The sequence below is a fragment of the Dermacentor albipictus genome, chromosome 5, assembly GCF_038994185.2.
Source record: "Dermacentor albipictus isolate Rhodes 1998 colony chromosome 5, USDA_Dalb.pri_finalv2, whole genome shotgun sequence".
NCBI lineage: Eukaryota > Metazoa > Arthropoda > Arachnida > Ixodida > Ixodidae > Dermacentor > Dermacentor albipictus.
In genome coordinates, this window is record NC_091825.1 from 55192752 (window position 1) to 55215629 (window position 22878).

Genomic DNA, 22878 nt, shown 5'->3' on the forward strand with positions numbered 1-22878 from the left:
TACCTACAGTGGCCTCGTTATCACGCCTTGTGCACAGCGCCTGACAGGGATCTCTCTCTCACTCTTATTTTTACTCATCAGCAGTCGCTTCGTTGTACTAGCGTTGGAGTATATTCCGTAGCTTAGATTCTTTGCGCTGTCGGTTCATCCAACAGTTATTCCTACGCTCTACGACTGTCGCTGTCACCTCGAAAGTAGCTTGTTTGTTGACCCGTCAATAGTCTGCACCATGCTCCATCATCGTCTGGGCGGGCTCTGGTCAAGCGGTCGCTTCACGGGAAGCACCCAAAGGATTCACATTGCCGTATTGAGACTTAACAATACATAAATCAAATCGAGCCAAAAAGCTCACCGGAATAGAATCACCTCCCCGCAGTGGCGTAGTCGGAAATGCTTTTCGGGAGCGAGGGGGTGGGGGATGCGAGGGCAGCACGCATTTGACCTGGAACGGGGAGAGGGGGACTGGGCAGAGTGCACACTAACAGAGAAATTGCGAAAGGGGAGAGGGGGTTGCCACGTGCCCGGCGTGCCACCCCGCCGCTAAGCCATTGCCTCCCCGCCTGTGTCACCCGTAATCCGTATCAATCAGCGTTCAAGACTTATACCTGTGTCACACGTACACTTCTCATCGCGATCGGGGCCGATCCGGATCGGATTTCTTGATCGCGATCAACAATAGTCGCTGACGCACGGTCCAACGATACGAATCAAGTTTTTATCCTCTGCTGGTCGTCGGCAATGCTCAAAACTGCATAATGAGTTGGCTACAAATCCAGATTCGCAGAATGTTCTTAAATTTCCACAATACTACAGTTTTACAACTTGCTATTGCTGATACAAATGCCTTTAAACATCTTTTTTTATTGAGTTGTCTTCACTTTTTGCTTTGAGCGTTCTCGGGATACTGCCCTAAAGGGCGCAGACGTCAACCTGCGATCGCGATCAAGAGGCCTGATCGCGATTCACGGATCGCGATTGTCGGGATCCGGCACTCGCAAGTTCGCGAACGCAAATGGCCGTGCGAAAACACTCGATCCGGATCAAGGTGATTCCGGATCAGCCCCGATCGCGATCACAGCTGTACGTTTGACAGCGCTAGTAGGTATGCAACAATCTACCACTATTGTACCGCTCACCTCTGTGATGCCACAACGGCATTCAGAGAATTTTAAGCAAGTATATAAATAAGATAAATACATTTCCGTGGCGTTAGGCTGTAAACTCTGAAAAGAAACGTTTCTACAGCAGGTAAAACCAATATGGTCACGAATTTTATTGCGCCTAAGTCCAAGAGTTGGCCTGAGATCCTCAGGAGCCAGCGACTCTCTCGGTCATTCAGGATATAGTCCTGTTGGCGTACCACGCGCCACTGGCGCAGGGCGCAAAACCGCCGATGGCCACGAGACTCAGGTTCGCACGCCTGGCGAGGGAGGGCACCACGATTCCCGCCGCGTCGTTCTGTCTGAACTGGCGAGGCACGTCCTCGTAGACGCTGCTCATTCGCACCAGTGCGGCCATCTTCAGGAAGTAGGCGCACTGCTCTAGCCGTTTCCAGGGCAAGTAACTACGCATGGACATCATGTATGACGTAAAGATTAGAGTCACAGAGTTTTGAACGCGCTAAGTAGTTAGGGTACGGTAACCCTAGCGGCAAGAACATGCCCGACGTGCTGCACGTGTAAAAATGTTAGCGCTGGTGAGCATCCTCGTGGCCCGGCACTGTCGTGACAGTGCGAAGGTATCGTGCTTTGTCGTATGGCACGAGCAACGCCAGTATACTGTAGGCTGCGTGCTACGAAGGCTAGAGAGGGTTTTCTCAATGTTTGTATTGAAACGAAACAAAAATAATGCACCACATTTTCCGTCTATATTCTGATGTAGCATTGCATCTCACATCAGAGCCTATTTAGTTCCGAACAAACGGAGTGACATATTTCTGCGGCCACCCCCTGAGTTCTTGGCAACGAAGAAATGCAAAGGAATAATTATTCAGGTAAACCTCCTTTAATGCATGTTCTTGCCGCTAGGGTCCCTGTACCCTAACTGCTTAGCGCCTTAAAACGACAAAGCTAACTCAATGATATACACACAGATTCACACTTAGCAACGTTTCGGTGGATGTCTCATTTACCCTTTGTCAAATATTCATACAAATCGGATTTCTACGTCATTCAGCCGACAACTGAATTCGAGACCAACTTCAACTGCCGAAGCTTTACAGATGTGGTGGACATCATGATTGGCGCTATAATCGCCAATGACATTCTTAAGCAACGCAATCTCTGGAAATCACTTTTTAAAATTATTGCCTACAAAAGGAGCCTGTCATATAACAACCAAATTGAAGTCAGCCAGTGCGATAAGTGTGTGCTTTTGGTAGAAGCTTCCTGCCCCTCACCCACTTTGATAATTAAGCGATAAATATGAGCCATCCAGCTTTTTTCCTCCCTCATTTTTTTCGCACACTGCACAAACGCATTACCTGAAAGATGAGTGCAATTCGCTGCAGATTTTGTGAATGTATTTCTGCGAGCTTGTACAAACCTGAGATGTTCGCGCAAAATCGTTATGCCTTGAACAACGGCTGGCATCCATTCATCCATTCAGCGATTCTGAAGCCGCCGCGCAACACGTTCACTCACGTGATCCGGCTGCCCTGCCATCTAGCGCCACGGTCGGGGACTCCGGCGACGCGACCAAACACGTCACCTGGCGTGGCGGAGAGTCGACGCATCCACGCCAGCAGAAGCGCGGCGTTCACCACTGCGTCGTCGCGGGCCCAGAACACGAGACGCACATTGTGCGCGTACTCGGGCGCCCACTCCAGCATCATGGCTCGGGTCGAGGAGAGATCGAATGCTTCGACCGCCATGTCCAGGTAGAGGTCCGACTCGTTCTGCAGAACCCAACGTAGGGTGCCGCGTTGTTATCCAATTTATTTTCTTTTTTTTTTTTAGTTGGCGCAACTATGGGCTGTCCAGAAGGCCCACGATGCGGCGGTCGGGCAAGGCCTGACTGTCCCAACGTGGGGGCGGCCCGCAGCGCGCTGAGTCGCGTACCTCAAGACCTTATTAAAGTTTTGCATCCATCCATCCATCCATCCATGGCGACGAGCGCGACTGCGAACTGCTGAATAGTTGAGTGACCAATTGCTGCAGTCGTGGACGGCGTGAGCTTGCTGCTAACTGTATTATAAATCCACCCGACAAAATCGCCTGGCGACTGCCAGGTAATCCTTCCGACCCTCGTCGGCTTCGTGTTCTGCGTAGAGCTGGCGGAGTGCGTGTAAAATTCAGCATCCCCATGTAGCGACCACAGTGTAAGAAAAATAAACTTTCACCTCAAGACACGATCCCACACTGTTCGCTGGTGCTCGCACATTCCTTCCCACTGCGGTAGGTGGCGCTTCGAGAAACAGTCCCATCCATAGCAGTGGCCTTACTGCAGGTGCGGCGGGATCGTTTGGGTCCATGACTTGAACGTCGACGATTTCATGCGCTCCAAGGTAAGAAAATATTCCAGCTGCGCTCAACGCCAGGTCGTCCCACTTCTTGTGATAAGTACTGGGACTTGTTCATTGAATGGAAGATAGAGTAACGAGAAAGCGGCTTTGCCGTCCATTAGAGCTCGTTATCGAAGTGCGACCTGCTGCAAACTTTCTTGACGCATGCGAACGACTACTCGTCGCATGGTCAGCTACACCACTTCCTAAAGGCAAATTACTATTCTTTTAATCCACACTAGTGTGTTTACCCGCATTACTGTTCGGAACAAAATCACTTCTCGCTCATAGTAGCGGCGAGTTGGCATTTGTGTCTTGCTGACCTGCGCACTTTTCGTGAAACAAGGATAAATTCACAATAGCAACCAGCCGCTTAGGCGGCCACAACCGCATACGGGCTCGGCCAACGGCGTCACTGAAGGTTGCACGGCGAAAACTGCGGTACCGAACAGCGACACAGAAGCCAAGGAAAGAAAATAAGAAAGAAAAACAATGTTCATAGCGTACCCCAGAAAACAGAAGGCTACAAGCTCGTGCTCAAGCTCTAAGATGTACTTTTGCAGCACTAAACAAACAAATACACAAGCTCCAAACTTCACCGAAAGCTGAAGCCGCCGCTTTGACGCTAACACGACTTGGCCTCTGAGATCGCACTCGCCTACGTTATCGAAAGGCTCGCCAGACCAGTACCGTAAGCCATTAGAATAGGTCCGGCCAGTCGAAGACAAATCTCTGGCGTTGCGCCGCATGGGTATTGTAGTGGCGTCTTGCCGTTTCGTGCAAAAAGCACTCGCAAATTGTATTCAAACGGGCTGCGCAATATTCGGGAGTCTATCCACACGTCGGTCGCACCCTAAGTGGTCAGATTCTTTTTTGGATGTGTCATTGCGGTATGAACATCTGTTTTGCCGATCGTTGGCGACGGAATCATCTAAGAATGCCTACACCCAGCTGCCATTGCTCGTCACCTGGGGCTCGCTCACAATGCGACACGGGTTAAACAGAGGTTAGAGCTGCTGGCGCACAGTGCGCGTTTAGAGGAGTGCTTTTATAGATTTGCGATCGCGGAGCACCGCTGGTCCGTCCAGCAGCAATTTAACGCCATTATTTTTCTTACGGTGTTTGACGCACTTTTAGCGGACTGTCGGGCTGGATCTATATAGCCGTTTTCCCGCAAACTTTGATCACTGTGTCTTTCAAAGTCCATGGTCAAAAATGGGTAGAGGATCGGGCTTCTGTTGTGAGGGAAGTGGGCGCAACGTCGGACACGCTTGGGTAACCAGGCATGGGCCATTGGGTGTTCACTGTTCAATGAACCTCTCTGACGCCAAGTTGGATTGCTAGCTGGTAAAACACCCGCATTACATGTATTCAGACAATCTCTTCTGAATATATATATTAGCACACCCGGCACCCGCGGTCTTCATAGCGGTGGCACTAGATAGCAAAGTTTGTCCAAATGTGAAGCGCGAGAGAGGATCCAGAGTGCATTGATGCCTTATATATGACGCGTTACCGCAGAAAAAATAGGGTGTATCGCTACATTGATGCAATGCTAGTCACATCAACCTCTACATTCATCGTTATATGCCTTCTGCCAGAATGCTTTTTTGGCATTACAACTGACCAACCCAAACTCCGTATTGGGCAGCAGATTCTTCAAGCTGTATTCTGCATCTTTTTTTTTTCTCGATGCTACTTTGTCTCTTGTATATAATGAATAGCTTATTTTGCTTGACTGACAAATTGGTAGAATAATATATTGTGATTGTCGCTTTTTCCAATTTGCTGTTCCAACTTTATTGTCCTTGAGGCAAAAAAGTTGCCATAGACAGCTGGAGGGGACCTGAGCCGCACAGACAGCAGACAATAGTGATACTTACACAGAGCAAAAGTTTCGAAGGGTTTACATCCCTGGGTACTTTGAAGTATTGAAAATATTGTACAATGGGGGGGGGGGGGGGGGTGAGATAAAAACAAAAACAGTCACGGTAATTGTCAACCTCTTTTCAGGTGCATTCAAAAGATAGCAAGGTGATAAATAATTAAAATATCATAAAAATGGGGGCGCATGCGTTAAAATGGTTCCCCACTCATTAGACAAAAACAAATCTTATTTGGCACTTCAATTTATAAAATGGTGTGTTCGAAGTTGTGAAGCCACACGATTTATTAGTGCAGATATATTATAAGCGAGCGCAGGCCTTTCGAAATTTACACGTGTCCGTGTTGGGATCCATTCATTATGCAGCGTGTAACGAGCTGACGTTGTGTGTGCTGTATATAGCAGGCTATGTTATGTGTGCAAGATGAGTTCGCAGTCATATAATTTGCTCCTTTTGAGCAATGTATGTTTGATAAACACAGGATTAGTTTGAAGGTCTTGTAGTTCACCATAATAATTCTCGAAAATTGCCAGCACTTTCTTTTGCAATACCTCAAATTTGTTATGATTCGTAGTCGGACTTTACCAAACTAGTGCGCAATAGGATAAGCGTGAGTAGAAGTGGGCATAATATATCTCCTTCTTAAGCTGCAAAGGGATTAGATCTGATAATTCGAATGAGAAACAAACTGTTCTACATAGGTCCGAGGTTAGTTTGTTTATGCGTGTATTGGTGAACATACTTCCTAAAACTTTTTAACATTTTACGCTTTCTAGGATGGTGTCTTGGAGCGTCAACGCAAGATGAATTTCACGAGATTTTTTAGTGGGTTTAAATAGGCCGTAATTAGATTATTCTAGGTTTAACGCTAATTTATTTGCATGAAGCAAACTATCAAACTGCATTGGGTAGTTGCTTATCGTGTTCTGAAAGTCAATAAGTGTACGCGCAGAAAAAAAATTATATGGCATCACCGGCGTACATTAGTCCTAACTTTGGCTACTTAGGGGTATTAAATACATCCTTTACGCAGAATACGAATAACAAAGGCCCTAAAATCGACCCTGGAGGCACTCCTTGTTTTACCATAGTAGGGGGCATATAACGTCACGAATTTTATAAATTGCTTTCTGTAAGGAAAACATCTTTTTTAAGGATGTAAGGCTTTTTTCAATAACAATTTCAATAACAACAACAACAAGTTTCAATAACAAAATTTCAAGGTTACCGCAGTCAAACGATTTCCTAAAATCATTGAAGACTAAAATGTAAATTATATTCTCATTATTAGTCAGTATTTTATGTTTAACGTGTAATAAAGATAGTTCAGTGATTTCTTTTTTGAGAATCGCACTGTGCGTCGCTTTTACGTGGTGTTATCAAATTCACGAGTCGCGTGTTAATAACATCTTCGGACTTTAGATAGCACGAGCAGCACCTAAATTGGCCTTTAATGACCTATTTCGCTGGTAACTTCACCCTTTTCGTATTGGGCAAATGAGGGCAAGCTTAATATCGGATAGGGAAGACTCCAGTTTCAAGCATTCGATTAATTATGTGCGTTAGCAGTAGAGATCGATACAAGAGCTGCTACATATTCGGTGCGTGCGGCGCACTAGTAATCATTTCCTGCCAAGAGGCTGTTTCTTATTTTACCCAATAAGCTTTTCACCTATTTTGCACTTCTCGGAACCAACAAGTTGGGTGTATAAAGCTTACGCCATTCAGAACTGAATCATGACAAGTTCCGGCCCACGGTTCACTCTTGAAGGAAATCTGAAAATCGCCGACGTTAGTAAAGTATTCATTGATTTCTGCGAGTGCTTCCAACTCCGTTTTACCATGAGAAAAAGTTACAATTTCGTGTTGTGAAACGTTTCACTTACGAGTTGTGAGAAACATATTTAATTACTTTCCTAATCTTCCTAGGATGATGAAATATTCTAGCAAAAAGTGGCTTGATAATAGAGGTCCTAGCTTTTTTCAAATTGGCATTTATTTTTATTTCGGTTTTTTTTGTATTCTCGAAGCACAGCAGCGTCACGTGTCTGCAGAAATGTGATACATTTTATTTTCAGTTCTTATGATCCCGAGTTTGCGAGTTCGTTTTTTTCCTCGAGAGCATTGAGCAAGTGGGAAGTATCTATCACAGATAGCCCTAACTGTGTAAAAGAGAAGGCAGTGCGATTGGTCAGCAGCACTTTCTGCGAAAACGAGGTTCCATTTTGCAGTTTCGAGCGCGTAATTAAATTTACTGAACAGATCTGAAATTAACTTGTGATAGTACGACTTTTCATGGCAGTCGCGCCTATCACTGGCAAGTGGCAAAATTCTAAAACTAGGAGGGTAATCACTCATGTCGAGTGATAATATACCACTAGCGCATATATATGTGGGATTGTTCCTGATACTAATATCCGGTAAGACGAGCAGGTCGTGCGATAATATTTGAACAAGCAAGCGAGTCGAAGATAGTTTCCAGCTGTTTCCAAGATGCATCCCCACTGAGCATGTCAATGTTTACATCACCTACGATATGGAATGGACTAGGCATCAATAATTTTTTTTCATGTAGCGTTTCCATAAAATAAATAAATTCGGACTTATACTCTGTGGAAGGTCGATAAAGAGCTGCAATTCCAGCAGTTTTCACATGCACAATGGCACATTCGGTACTAGGCATGCATAGAAGTAATTTCGTCAATAGTATAAGGAGTTAGGGAGTCTTTAACATATAGACCAATTCCACCGCCTCGATTAGAAGGGCGGACAACGCCATTATAAACATATCCAATAAAGTGTGGGATATGTTTACTTAACTGAGCCGCCATATAAATAAATACACAGTAACTCGGCAATCATATGAACATACATCCATGACACAATGTTCCATGACATAATGACATCCATGACATAATTTACGTGGGCATCTGTCTTTAATTCCGCGAAGCATGGTCCTACTATAGCACGACGGATTCCCTCGTTCTTCCATTCAATTCCTAACAAATGAAATGAATGTGCCAGAAAGACGATCTCACTACGGAATACGCCTCCTGATTAAAGTTCATCGCCCGGGTTTTTAAAGGTACACCTAAGTCTAAGAAGAACGGAACGTGTGTTAAGTTGGTCCGTATACGTTTATTAAGTGTTTAACCTACTCACCAAGGTTTTACATCCTATAACTTGAAGAGGCTTTGAGGGCGGCCGCATGTAATATTCCGGCCCGGGCGTGGTTGGGAGGGGGAAAGTATATGGTGATATGTTCCCCAATTCAAATTATTTTTGTGGTACATGTACGTCTGTGCTGGCGCGCATGGGTGCGCATGCGAACCACCGGGCTTGTATTAAGGAGTACAGATATACTCAGTAATTGTTTTGTGCTGCTGAGCAAGAAGAGGGGGCTCTCCGACTCGTCGCCGCAGCGCGGTAGCATAACGGTGGCGGCAGAAGGCAAAAGAAATTATCGTGTGCTTACGTTGAAAAAAAATTTCACTTCAAAGAACGGCAACAGGTCAAAACTTACTCCGGAGCACCGCAGCACTACTGTGTCTTGCGGTGGGCGCGTCGCTTTGGCACGTTAACACTCTACAATCCGGTCTCGATTTGACAGACAGGTACCCAGCCATACGTGTGTGTATACATCGATATACAATGCGGCGTTCGTACCAGAAGCCTCTGGACCTGCGCGCTCTTCTTCGTCGCGTTGGCGGGCGCTGCGAGGAAGAAGATGAGCCGGAAGGCGCCGGCCGGGTAGCGCGTCGCGTTTCCCCAACCGGCGCGGATGGCGGCCCTGCGTGCGACGTTCTCGGCTCGCGTCGACACCAGCACCAGGAAGGGTCCCCTGAAGGGCTCCACCGCCTTGTGGGGCCACCAGTGCAGCTCGAGCGGGTGCGACAGCACGGCGGGCAGCCGGTACAGGGCCTCGAGCAGGTCCCGCTGCGGTCCGGACCACTTCGGGGCGCGCCACACCAGCCGCCCGTGCGGCGGCGTGGCGACGGCGGCGGCCTCCTTGCAGGACGCTGCCCCGCAGTGCACCAGCTCCCGCGCCACGAGGCGCGAAGAACGCGCAGAGCCTGCGCCTCGGCGAGAGAACGAGACGCTGCTTGGCGCATGCTGCGTGCCGCGAAAGCTATGGGAACAGAAGCTGACACTTTTCATGCCGAAGCGCTTTCAAATTTCAATATTTGACAATAGTTACGGGCTTCCTTCTGTTTCTCATTTTCTTTTGCATTTGAAATGCAATCACGGGTCCATTAACGAACATACAGCAAACCGGCCTGTGTCGGAGCACAGTTCTTACTTTGAAAGGTAATAGTCCAGTTACAGAATAAATGTGATTTTAGGTATGCCTCCACTCAAACTGAAAAAAAAAGAATTTGTTTGTATGTTTACGTTAGCCAACAATCCGTCATTTTTATATGTGACGTCGTGTTTTACTAGCACCATGTTGGAGGTGATCTGGGAAAGACCAATACTGACAAACATTTCTTGTGTAACTCGTCTGGGTGTTTCGGCTAAGGCTAATGTTCTCACGAGTAAGTTCATGCTTATCATATATTTTTCCTTTTATGGCTTCAAAGGAAAAAAACGCAGGTATTTGTGCAAAGTTCGCCCATATTGAAGCATAACGTTGCTACATATTATGCCACATCGTACGCGGTCCCGCTGCGGCGCAGACATCGCGGACTGCATTCTTCACGACATACTTCTGCTTCACGGCGCCCCTCGTGAGCATATCACAGATCGCGGCCGGTGCTTTTTCTTCTTGAACAGGCGCAAACAAAATCAAAAGAAGTGCTGGTCAACTCGTCTGAACTTCATAACAACCTATCATCGCCAATCCAATAGACTTACAGAACTTCTGAATGCGAAATTCCTGAAATTTAATGTGCTTACAGACGTTATTTTAGTATATGCCTCCAATAATCACCCTAACATTCGTTACAGTGCTGCGGGCGCCACTCATTTGACGTCAAGGTGAGTACTGAAAGCTGTCTTATACAAGTCTGGGTGGTCTCTGGAAGGTCCGGAAGTGTCTCCGCTTGTTGGCATTGGGCTTTCTTGCTATTACTCCTACGAAGCTCTTTTCGAATATATTCTTTCGTTATTTTCCTTCGTCAAAATTCACTGAAATGACTGCTTCTTAGACAAACTGTATTTCTCGAAGGCAGCGTTACAATTCCGGTCGACGGAGCGCAGTGTGGCGCGTTGCACGCTTTTCATGCGCAGTTCTACGCTTTTCAATGGTGGATCACGTAGATAACAAACGCACAAACAAGAAAGCATAGGATTGAACACCCCAAGTAAGAGATAATGATAATACTGGATGGGGTGCAGCAAACACTTAACAAACGCTTGCTACCTATAACTTCTACGGCATTTGCCTTGTTCTAAACCGCTTAAAAATATTTGCTCACGTCTCGCACTTTATGGTAAAATATCGATTTTGTGCATTTGTTCAGAGAAATGTCTGGCAACAGCACAAGGACAAAGCTACCACTGAAATGGCAGCTCTGCTGGCGCCGTAAGCTGTTGGATCTGCTTATCAGTATTAGGTCTTACGTCGCGAGTTATAAACGACAGTCACTTGAAACTTATTGAGGCTTCGCTTTCAGCTCTTTGCAGTACGCGAAAAGGCACAGACCAGCATTTAGTTCCTTGCCAGCAGTACATGTTTAGCGGTTATTTAGATATGTGCTAATTACAGGTTTAACGGTGCAAGAATGCATATGAGGGACAGAAAATACTCTCAAAAGGCTGCGGAAACACAGCGTCAGCGTCAACGGCGAAATAACGTCAGTTTCGGCAGAGGAGAGTGCGTTTTCTAAAACACGAGATCGATGAACCAGGCATCCAACCCGCGATAAGAAAAGCGTTCAGGTGAGGGCCAGCTAAGGCTCTGGCGCCCACCTCAGTCATCGAGCTTAAGCTCACCTCGAGTAAATTTTTAAACGATATATTTGCCGAGAACTGCCGCTAAGTTTCATTCGCAGCTGCACAATTTTCTATGGAAGGCAGTAAGGAACTGCGGACTCCTTCTTAGCGATGAGTTACGGTTATCGTGGTTTGACAGAAGCAAGTCATTGCGCCTTATAAGTGACGAGCCTATGACTTCTTACACATGCAGAATGACAATGAAAAATCTATAGGCTTCGCATTGCGCACCCTCAGAGTGCATGCGCAGGTAGGGAGGGAACACAAGCAAATGTTTGCAGTTTTAAACAGTTTATTGCGTATTTTTCTGGCAACAGATTGACTGAGTTGTTCGAACCCAAAAGGCAATTTAACCACACGGCAGCAGCACGACTGGAACGCCGGATGAACCTGCTGGCTTCTTGTCGGTGTACGACAAAATAAAAGAAAGTGCAAAGTGTCGGCCACATTGATTGCATATCGTGCCTTGCATTAGAATCGATGACAGGGGAAGAAAAGAAAAACAAACTGTCTCTCACCATTGATGGAACTCTATCTTACTGTAAATATCTGTCGCACAGGAAACAGAAAAAAGACAGCATACTTGAGGCTCCGATAGACATGAGATGGCGATGTTGGCTCAAGGGAACGGACGAGAGGTACAGCCCATATTTCTCACTTCTGCGCGAACTGTCTTTTTAGCAGAAGGGTCTACCATTGAAGAACAGCGTTGTGATACATCAATCATTGAAGTCAGCTTAGTGGTTATGGTGTTGGGCTGCTAAGCAAAAGGTCGCGGTATCGAATCCGGGCCACAGCGGCCGCATTTCGATGGGGGCGAAATGCGAAAACACTCGTGTACTTAGATTTAGGTGCACGTTAAAGAACCCCAGGTGGTCGAAATTTCCGGAGTCCCCCATTACGGCGTGCCTCATAATCAGAAAGTGGTTTTGGCACGTAAAACCCCATAATTTAATTTTAAGAAGAGCTACAAACGCACACGTATACAGTCCAAAGAACTACTAGAACAAACATCTCAGTAGAGCTGAAAATTCGTTTAAAAGTCATTCACTGTACAAACATTACGAAAGAACGACCTTCATTTCTTAAAAATATAGTACTCGCGTTAATCGCAGCATTATTTCTACAGTCGTGGCAACAATTCTTCCCGCTGTGTGAATCATATAGCAGAGTTCAGAGAACGCACTCTATTCAGTAATAAATCTTGCAATGCACTTATACTTACTCAAAGTATTAATTGTGGATTTGAGCCGACTTAATACCCTATATACAAGCTATAGCGGTGCCTAAAGAAGTTTTTGCTCCAAGTAGTTCGACATATTAGTAATTGTAAGGAAGGCCCATTGATAATTAAGGATACATATTTGAGTGGCTCTCATCTACTAGTCACATCTAACGGATGTAGTTTCAGCACTTCATGTAATTTTGTGAATTACGTTATGTGTGTGGCCATGGGCCTATAGGTTGATCTGCAGTCGTTGAAATGCGGCCACGGTATCTTCATTTGCTTCCTTAGTCGCTACAGCGTTGTCGGTCATGTGTGGTATGGGCATGTTCTCTGTGTCCTATATAAATGCCCCTTTCAAGCAACGCATTTTTTGGGGGTGCGCTCCACATTCCATATGGTGGGCGGCTACGCCTCTTCAACTTCTAACGCCAGCCGTGTGAAGATCATCAGTCACATTGCGCAATGTGACTGAGGCCACGTTCAGCATGTGCTTCCTACACTCGTATGTACTCACCAAAGTTTACTGCGTGTGTTCTAATGTTTACCAAATAAACCCTACATACGTGCGTTGCGCATTCAGACAGCGAATACCATGAAGTACATGGGCGAATGGAAAGCGCGCTGAAAAAGCGCAAGTCATCCTCGTGCCGCTTCGTCCGATCGTTGTTCTCTTCCACGTACTGTTGCATAAGGCCAGCTTGAAATGATCCACCTCGATTTCACACTTTCATGGCCGCCACAGACCCTATATTCTAGAGCTGTTGCAAAGTTATCATCCGACCATAATCTGATTGTCGAGGAACATGAGCGCGACCTCTCGGTTTTAGGACTTTCTTGCAGCGCTGTGAATCAAAACGTTTTAGAGAACCAAATGTGTTCGTGCCAAAAGCTGTAACGTCAAGCGGTGGAGCAGACATGTACTACTATATTTTGTTTTCCATAGCACGTTTCCTGAACAGAAGCTCGGGCCTTCCATTGTGACGTCACCACACAGTCACAGCGCGCAGTACTCCTTTTAAGAGCTATGTAGCTGGGAGGGTCTGTGCTTTGATGCCGCAGTAGATCGCAAGGGAACTTATATACGCTCTCAATAAGCACACAAGCATGAAGAAACGCTACAACTAAGTGAATTTTATTCTAAGCTACAGTTTATTCAGATGCTTAAGGCTTTCCTTTATATGGCGTCTGCATATATTTTGCCATTATTGGCAAATTGAAAATCAGTCGACAAACCTAAGAGGAATTCTAACAGAAACTTCCTTCTCCTGTCCAATTGCGGACAGAGCAGAGAATGTTTGTGGTTCTTCCTGTTTGTGTGAGTATTTCGTCCCTAAAATATCGGGCCCTATCAATAGATATGAGGCAATGAATGCACACTATATTGAGACGTGTGCTTGTTATCGCCAAAAAAGTAACAAAAGGCAAATGCAAGCAAGTGAACGACAACAGTTTGCGACGTTTCCGAGATCAGACGTTCCCCACGTTCTCGTACAACTGAAAGACGGGGGATTTGGGCGAGTTGGTCACAGGTCATGGCGTGATTTCTGCAGTGCGAAGCACTGAAATGGCGAAAAGAAAAGAAAAATAACGAAGGGTTTAGCGAAAGAAGAACAAACATAGTGCTCGTGTTCGTCCTCCTTTCGCTAACCCTTCCTGCATATTCTTTTCGCCACTTCAGCGCTTCACGCGGCCCAAATCAAGCCATGACCTGTGACCAACTCGCCCAAATCACCAGTCTTTCGGTTAAGTCAGCATAGGGGATCACTCGCTAAAACTACATATGACGCAAACATGTGACAATAATCATCGTAACTTACATATCTTAGCAAACGGACTACTCACGCGCCTTACGTTGCTGTCCTTGCGTAAATGAAAGAAACCCTTACTGAATCCTGGATCGGTAACGTCCGTACATGGCGCCACTGTCGCGCCATGCATGACGGAGTCGGAGCAAAATTTGCCCTCTTCCTCGGCGCTAAAAAAGACGTAGCTCGGCCGTACGTTTGTCGATCAGGGCAGGAGTGGTAACGTTTCAGAGACCTTACTCTGCTGTAGTAGGCATATCCCATCAAACTCAGGCATGTGCTCACCAGGAGTTACAAGGCTTACGAGAGAGCAATACTTCTTGCCAAAATTTGGCGGTTACTCGGCTACAGCGCCCCCGCGTCTGACACATAGGGTCCATAAATTGTGGGAAGCGGCCTGGGCAACATGACAGAGAGCTGACCATGCTCGCCCACCACCTTTGACCACGGCGGAACGTGTCCGTCTCCGCAGGAAGCGCAAGCGCGAAAGACTGTTAAATACGTTAGGTACACGGCACTATCTGTACCATAAGTTAACCGTCAGCTTTGTGATCAGTAAGATTTTTACATGGTTACATCCTTTTCTGTATCCTAATGACCATAGACCCTCTTGAGAACGCGCATGACGTCTCACGTACTCCACTGCGACTGCGACCTCGATACAGCGTTCCCGATGCCTCCCCTCCCCTCCAGTACTGTAAAGGCCTCTTGCTTATGTCGACCGCTGACCAGCTAATAGAGAGTTCATCGTGAGATCAATGCACCTGGTGCCCACGGCACCGCTTCCGGCATTCCAGCTGGCCTCCAAGACACGCCCAGGTCATCCGTGAATGCGGAGGGCGCCGCGCTGGACATGACCATTGCCATCAGCACCACCGTGCACAGCCAGATGAAGCGGGTTCTCTGGCCGCACTGCGCGGTTCGTCAGTTTTTCACTAATAGCAAAGCGATAGAAGCAACAGCGCTGAAAGTTAGCCTAGCCAGATATGGTCAGCACTGAGTATTCATATTTGAAACAGCGCAAACGGAACAGGCACGGGGATGACAAGCTTGTCTTTTAACCCGCGTGCGTTGTTTCAAATATGAACGTTACAAGTTTAGTGGCATAATATTTTCGACTTATCATATCTCGCTTTAATTGAAGACTCTGGACTACCTACACAAAACAAAAAATATTGGCAAGACATAGAGCAGTAAAAAGAGTTTGATATAGCAAGATAATTGCAGCAGCCAATTTTAGTTTCCTGTACAAGGAGGTGGTTATCTCAAGATGTGATGACGCAGCAATAATGAGCTAAAATTGGCTGGTTCGTACATGCCTGAAGAAGGTGAGTAACAGCGCTGGACAACGGGTTGAAAGTCAGCGCTTCCGCTGTCTCAGTCGCGCCCCGTTGTACAGCGCTGTTACTCGTTTTCTTCAGTCATGACACAGAACATGGTCACGCGAGAGCAGACAGAGCTTTGCTACGCTTTGACCTCCGCTCTGGCTCGCTCGGACGTCTGCTATGCTGCAACATCAGCCCTCACAGCGAGTAGAAACAAATGAGATGACTGAGTGAGCCGCAGCGAGTGTCAAAACGTCGTGATGCCCTCCTCTCAAGTGTACATTTTCTGTGTCATGACGTTTCGAAAGAGCAACGTCCTGCGGAACGAAACCACGACTGCCTCTAAAAAGCACATCCTGTCAAATTACTTACTGTGTTCGTCTGTAGGCTTGCCCGTCATTTTTCGGGGTTTTAGAAGTGTATGCATTTCGTAAAACGCAAAACAAATTTGTTAAGAGCATCATGTCCGTAATCCTTTAACCTACTTTCCCAACTGTACACTTTGCAGCGGCATTACTTCGTTAAATCGGGGTTTCTCTAAACTTAATGCATTCATATAACTAAAAACTAAATATAACTAAAAGAAAAGTGTTGGCACTTTAAACAACACCATCTTCACCAGCAGTTTTTCATGCGCCGTTTACAATGCAGTGTGCCTGTAAAGTCATCGTGCACTTCTGACCGGTGACAGTAGATCAACGCAACGAGATAGAAATGTGAAATCTTCACCAAAATAAAGTAAAACTCTCCAATTAGTCATGCTTAGGTGTAATTGTGAAGCACACGTACGCATAGATTTTTGGGGGGCTCCTTATGTAGCTCTCCCGTATTACCTCTACGGACTCATCACTTACCCATGGCCTACCAAAACGGGGTTCGTCTAACAAACTGCTGGTATTCTTCAACTGCTCATCCTATATGCTATTCCTATGTGGTGGCACTTCGTTACGCCAAGTTACGCCATGTTACGCCACTATCACTTATCTCTGTTTCATTTCGTTTTGTTAATTCATGCAATGTGTGCACAAATACATGGATGTACACATGAGTATACACGATAAGGTTCCATAGAACACGGCTATAAGGCGACCTCTTGTTACAGAGTAAAATAACTTAGTTAAACAATATTGCCACGTTGTTGTAGCTCTGAACAACTGCAGTGACACGACGCAAGTCACGAAACTAACTGTTTATTGGGTAAACTTTTGACCAGCAAAACAAGTAACACTCAGCACAATGATAGCGGCGAGCACGGTCGTCGCAAGGCGTGACCTGATATGCGGACCAGGCGCGTCAGCTATGTGTGTATACATGGCTATGTGTGCATACATGGAACCGTTCAGTGTAATCGCTGGTGGTCGTGCAATTTGACAGTGTACACCAACCACTATTCGCGTCGCGCACGCAAGCTCATTACAATAGGCTTGGCGACAAGACAGGCAACGGACCGAAGCAGAGATAACACGCCATAACCTTCAGATATAGAAAGGCGTGTCTTGCGCCGAACGAAAACATTTGACATTTGTCATGTAGTGACAGACGGTCGCCAGAATATATAAATAAGTACGCGTGGCAATATGCAACAACAGTACAGTAGAGCAAAGCATGAAATATAAAGTTATAACGAAATGAACAACTAGAAAATATGAGTAAAAGAAATATTACGCAAGTAATTAGTTAACGAAGGGTACAATGATAACTGTTACAACAGCAAGAATTGCAGTTACCATTTTCATTAAAAAACATCCAATCTTGTGTAGATGGAAAAAAGCTTTTGTTTAAACCGTGAAACATTATATTTGCTTGATACCTAATTGGATGTTCGAGAACTCAATCACTTCAAAAAACGTACTATGCTTGCCATAGTTAGTACATAGTGGTGTTAAATAGTTTTTATTAGATACCAACCTGGTTGGGATGAAATTGGATTAGCTGATTTGAGCGCATCAAAGGAAAATTTGTGGTTCGGTGCTTTCTAAAGGAGCCTTCCGAGTTTTTACATAAACAAACAGCGTAAAAGTGGTATTTGAAGTTTGTGGGGTAATGAAGTGCGGTTTTTAGGGGTGGGTCTGATGTTAGAATCCGGATATTCTGGTTCTGCAGCTGTTGTAGTGGTAAAATACCAGTAGCCTTAGTATTAGCCCATGACTATATGTAGTATGACATGTAACGAAGGAGGAAAGCGTAGTACATGAGAAGTAAAGAATATGTGCTAAAACATGGATATAACCGAGGGGTCCGATTTTTATTAGTCATATCATAAGAAGCGAACAAATACTGACACCAAGGGCAACATAGGGGAAATAACTTGTGCTTAATAAATGAAATAAAGAAATGATAAATGAACGGAAACTAAAGTGGATAAAAAAACAACTAGCCGCAGCTGGGAACCGAAACTACAACCTTCGCATTTCGCGTGCGATGCTCTACCAATTCAGCTACCGCGGCTACGTTTTCCCATCCACTTTCTTGGGTATTTATGTGTCCTAGTAGAACCCTGGGGGTGTTAGCCAGCACCACCACTCACAGACCTTGGCGGCGGACGTGGAACGTCTTTTTTGCCGCAGGCGTCACGAGAACGTGATCTTTTAGGGTGAAGGCAACTGATTAATAAACCCACATATGCTACCTGAAGGCATCAATGTTGCCGGATTTGAGACCCTCGTTATATAATAAAAAAAATCAAAAGATCGAAGACAAAGATAAAGATAATAAGATGTTCGCTTCTTATCGAAAGATAAGAAGCGAACAAATACTATGATAAAACATGGAAATGTATTTTATAGTCCTAATCCACTAGGCAATCTTTGGTTTGGCAGTGACGATCGGAAAATCTGAAGTTTGTAACAAGCGTAACTCCAAGCTATGTGCAATGTGATAGGCTGCATTTAATCAAGCAGAAGAGATGTATTGTTTATTCCTTCTTCGTGTTTCATTCCGGCACGTGAGTAGGTTATGTTCATTGATGATGATAATAATAGTGCAGGGAAAACCTGCATTATAAGTCATGGACTTTCTCAAGGCGACGTTCAAATCTTCCTTTTTTTCCATGGTATTTACCATGCACGGTGCTACATCCAGACGCTAACGAAAGGTAATTTCAAAAAATACGAAAGCCAACGTGAACTCATTGTCACAGACACCACAGCATGAGTCGGCATAAAGAAAGAACACCCAGGAGCATTTTTCCAAAGGCCGTAACAGACAAGTTCCTATTCGCAAAACGTAAAAACGTTATTTGGGACGAAGTTTATGTTCCGTTCGGCTCCAAAAAAGCAAGCTTTCGCACATGTCGAAGTGTATTCCCTAACCAGCTGAGCTAGACAGACACCAAGTACGTTTGTGCAACTTGCCAAACAAAATGCTTTCCCAGTCTATGGATGCGCTGCGCGATGCGCCACTCGAGCTCCGTGTTGCATTTCGAATTTTTCTTACAAGAATTAGGAAACTCTTTGACACTAATGTCTACGGAAGCTGAAACTATGGTAATACAGCGTGCTCTAAATTATCAGCAGTACATTGACTTGCTTATGCGTACTTCGTCCTTGTGGCCTCAAACGGCCTTGTGACTTTGCAAAGTGATCATTTTCATCGAAATATCGTGCTATACATGTATCGTTTCGCAACGATTGCGCATATGCGCAGAACATAAGGTCCCTTACCACGTTCAGAAATATATAAGTGCCTGGAAATATTGAAAGACAGACAGAGAGAGAGGGCGTAAAAAAAACTCCACAATATTGTTTGGATCGACAACCTCAAAGTTTAGGCGAATCAATTTACTAACCAATCATTCCCATTGTGTAGCTACGCGATCGAAGTGCTGGAGTTTCGTCAAGTCATTTTTGTATTTTCTTTTAGCCAAGCATATTCACGTAGAAGCGGCGGAATGTAGGCACGGCTACTGACACTCTTAAAACACTTGAACCATTTAGGGTGCATATTTGCCCCACAACGATTATCTTTACCGGTCTCGCTTGCGTTTCCTTCCTTGAAAACGCTGCGCTCGCTACTTTCCTGTCGAGAATGCCATATCACGCTGATAATGCGCATCCCATTCGTGACTTGCAAGTACCACGCTCGCAGCATTAAAGAAGGGCAATGTGGGCAAGACACGACGATACTTGCTGTGGGACAACGTACGCCCCAAAGGGTGCAAACTTTTTTAAGAGTATATATTGCCATTCGTACACTGAAAGTTCACACACCATGAAATAAGGGCACACTAGTCGAAGACGTACCTTGTTGAGGGCGGCTTCCGCTCGAGCCATGGTCGAAGCGTCGCTCCCCAAGAACCCTACGCGCTTTTTCGCGCAACGCCCACCGACCTTGCGCCACCACGCGTATTCGGCGGCCATGCCCATGGCGCACTGCACGAGCCAGAATTAGCCGCTGTAGCTGTGTGAAGCTCTGGTGCTACGACAAAATCAACGAAGAAAACGAACTGTGAATCATAATGCGGGGCAAAACTGCGCTGCCAACGTTTCGAGAAGCTCATAGTCATTGTCGTGGGAGAGCCCTGTTGACAAAGTCGTCTTGGAACACGAAGTGGCTTTAAGATTCTGCTACAGTGTATAAGGTGGATTGCGTTCCGACCCTCGGCTAGCACACTTCGATGGGGTGGAATGCAAACCACTCGGGTAGCGATTGTTGGATCAACGTAGAAGCACCACAGCTAGTCGAAACGAATCCCGAGTGTTTCATTACGACGTCTATTGTAGCTCCTAACTTGGTTTGGGACGTGAAATTCAATCTATCAATTAATCCATTTATGAATCAGCCAGGCAAATGTTGCCAGGGAGCAACATACTCAGTTCTGTTCTTCTCTCCCATAAAGCCCCTTAACATAAACCGCCATTTTCCAAAGATTTATCCGTCTCGGTCCATAGCCAGATAATTAAAACTGTAAGGCCGACGATAAAAGCGCTACAAGCGAAAGAGAGGAACCCCTATTAAAGTAAACAGAAACCGCAGGGTGCTGCAAGTGACAATAAAAACTATAAAAGCAAATTAGACGAGCGGCTCAAATAGGGCCGCTGTCATGACCGTCGTCATAATGACAGCATTCACTCCTTTTCTGCTCAGCATCGTCATTCATCCCTATACCTTCGCTCCCATTCCTTCTTCCCAAGTGCCGAGTAGAGTACTAATGCCCATCAACTCAGGATGACTGACCTCACTGCCTATCCCGTAAATAAAATGTCGGTCTGTATATCTATGAGCGCAGGATGAGGAAGAAACGTGATGAAGGGCCATAGATAGATACGCACAGAGTCGACTGCCACTGAAACTTGTCATTTGCGTGTCAACATCATGTGAAACATCTTAAGACGCATTTTCTAGGTCTACAATAACATTGCCCTTCATGGCAGTGTATCTTTCAAGTCGCACCTAGGAACCCGCTGCTCCAGTGATTGAAATACGTAGCAAAGGCTTTACGCTACATCCGATCACCACGCGGACCCCAGTTTGGCCGCAATTACGGCGCGGTCACTCGGCGACCTAAAGTGTGCGCTTCCACGCTGAACAGCGCCAGGCTGAACTCGTAAATGTGTTTGTTGTTGGTGTCACTTCATACACTGTTCGCTGCATGCTCTATCACTGAACTTGTAGAATGAGTTGTTTCGCAGAAAACACCAGTGTTCTGTTTCCACTGTTTCAGTCTTTGGAAAACTGCAGACAACGCCCACCAACCACGTACAGCAGTGCCACACGAGAATGTGTCGTTTAGTTAGACCAATTACAGTCGCCAAAGGTAAGAGACGTGTGGACGTATGCTGGTCTGATTTGGTGTAGATATACGCATCTGGGCGTTTTTCAAATAAAATTTATTGAAAGTCAGCGCTGTGTGTGTGTATGTGTGTGTCTACCGCTGTCCATGTTGTCTTCCTCGCGCTGTACCTATAATCTTGAATCAAACAACCCCACCTCCCCCGCCCCCCTCCCCCCCCCCTCCCCCGCCAATACACGGCGCATTAGGGCAGTTTACGCAGTCAGAAGAACAGACGCCACGCCTTCGTAAAATTAAGACACCACGGGTTCACTTTTCACACTGCCTACCTCTGTCCGCATTCGCAACCGCTGCTAGGATTCCCTATGGCCTGCGTGCCGCCTGTTTCAAGGAATGTGAGGCAAGATGCAGTTGAAGAAAGGGAGCAATATGGGGGGGGGGGGGGGGGTATCAACACGCCGATGCACTATCAGCACAAACGGAAACGCGAGCAGAAAGTAGCTAACCATAATGCTTGTTCCGTGTAACTGCACAATACTGCGAGGTGCAATTGCTCTGTAGGCAGTTTTAAAGCATCACTTATTCTCAAATGTTTTTTCTAGTTTAAATAAAGGCACTTCTACAAATGCGGGTGAACCTGGAAGAGCAACAATTGATTTGTGTTTTTTTTTCGAGCTGTTTGTGTTTGAATATATGCTGACAGCGCGTAACGCGCATATTAATCAAAACTAATTACTCAATTAAATAGCTACAACAACGCTGACCCCAATACCTGTCGGTTTTAAGATGTCGTAAACGAAACCACTGATCGTCCACGAGCTCGATATAGATGAGCAATCAAGTGCGCACCAACAGGCATAGGTTTCTATTAATGCCTATACGCTCAACGATAACAATGAAGGTACTCAGTCACGAAAAATCTTAAGGTACTGTCATTTCGCTGGTTTATAGTGCAGTTTCGTTGCGTCACTGCTGCTAAAACATAAATCTGCAACAATATTGCTGATGAACAAAGTTCACGTACCGTTCGAGCGAATGACTTGAGGGCCGGACGCGAGGACTACGGTATCAGCCTCCCTCTCAGCTGGGCGCGAAACATTCTTCTTCTTCGTAATATTAATGATGATGGTTCCAGAGATTGTCAAATGCTCACAACGAGCGACAGGCGAGGAAGCGCTCGGTGGAAACAAAAGAGGAAGAAAATACGAGTAGTTTGGGTAGAAATATATTTACATGACTATTTACTTGAGAATGCAGGGATGAGAATCACTTTTCGCGGATGTGTCACTCCCCTAAAGGAAAACTTGAATAATTTCAATACTGGAAAACGAAAATATATAGGAAAAAAACACGAGGAAAGAAAAAGGCCAGTATTACTTAATTATAAATAAAATGCAAGTCGGAATCTGCACGGGAATTCAAAACAGAGACAGAAGGTTGCTGTTGAATTAGCACTACAATCTTTTT

General features: G+C 45.6%; 1 protein-coding gene across 1 annotated transcript; it reads right to left on the reverse strand.

The window, feature by feature from the left end:
• Positions 1-1249: 1249 nt before the first annotated feature.
• Positions 1250-22515, reverse strand: LOC135913247 (uncharacterized). The gene is made up of 6 exons (XM_065445851.1): positions 22436-22515; positions 19922-20050; positions 15120-15267; positions 9055-9461; positions 2643-2896; positions 1250-1564 (listed from the first exon to the last, which is right to left on the reverse strand). Exons 2-6 carry the CDS (start codon positions 20042-20044, stop codon positions 1336-1338), a joined length of 1161 nt encoding a protein of 386 aa, XP_065301923.1. The 5' UTR covers positions 20045-20050; positions 22436-22515; the 3' UTR covers positions 1250-1335.
• Between the last annotated feature and the right edge of the window lie 363 nt (positions 22516-22878).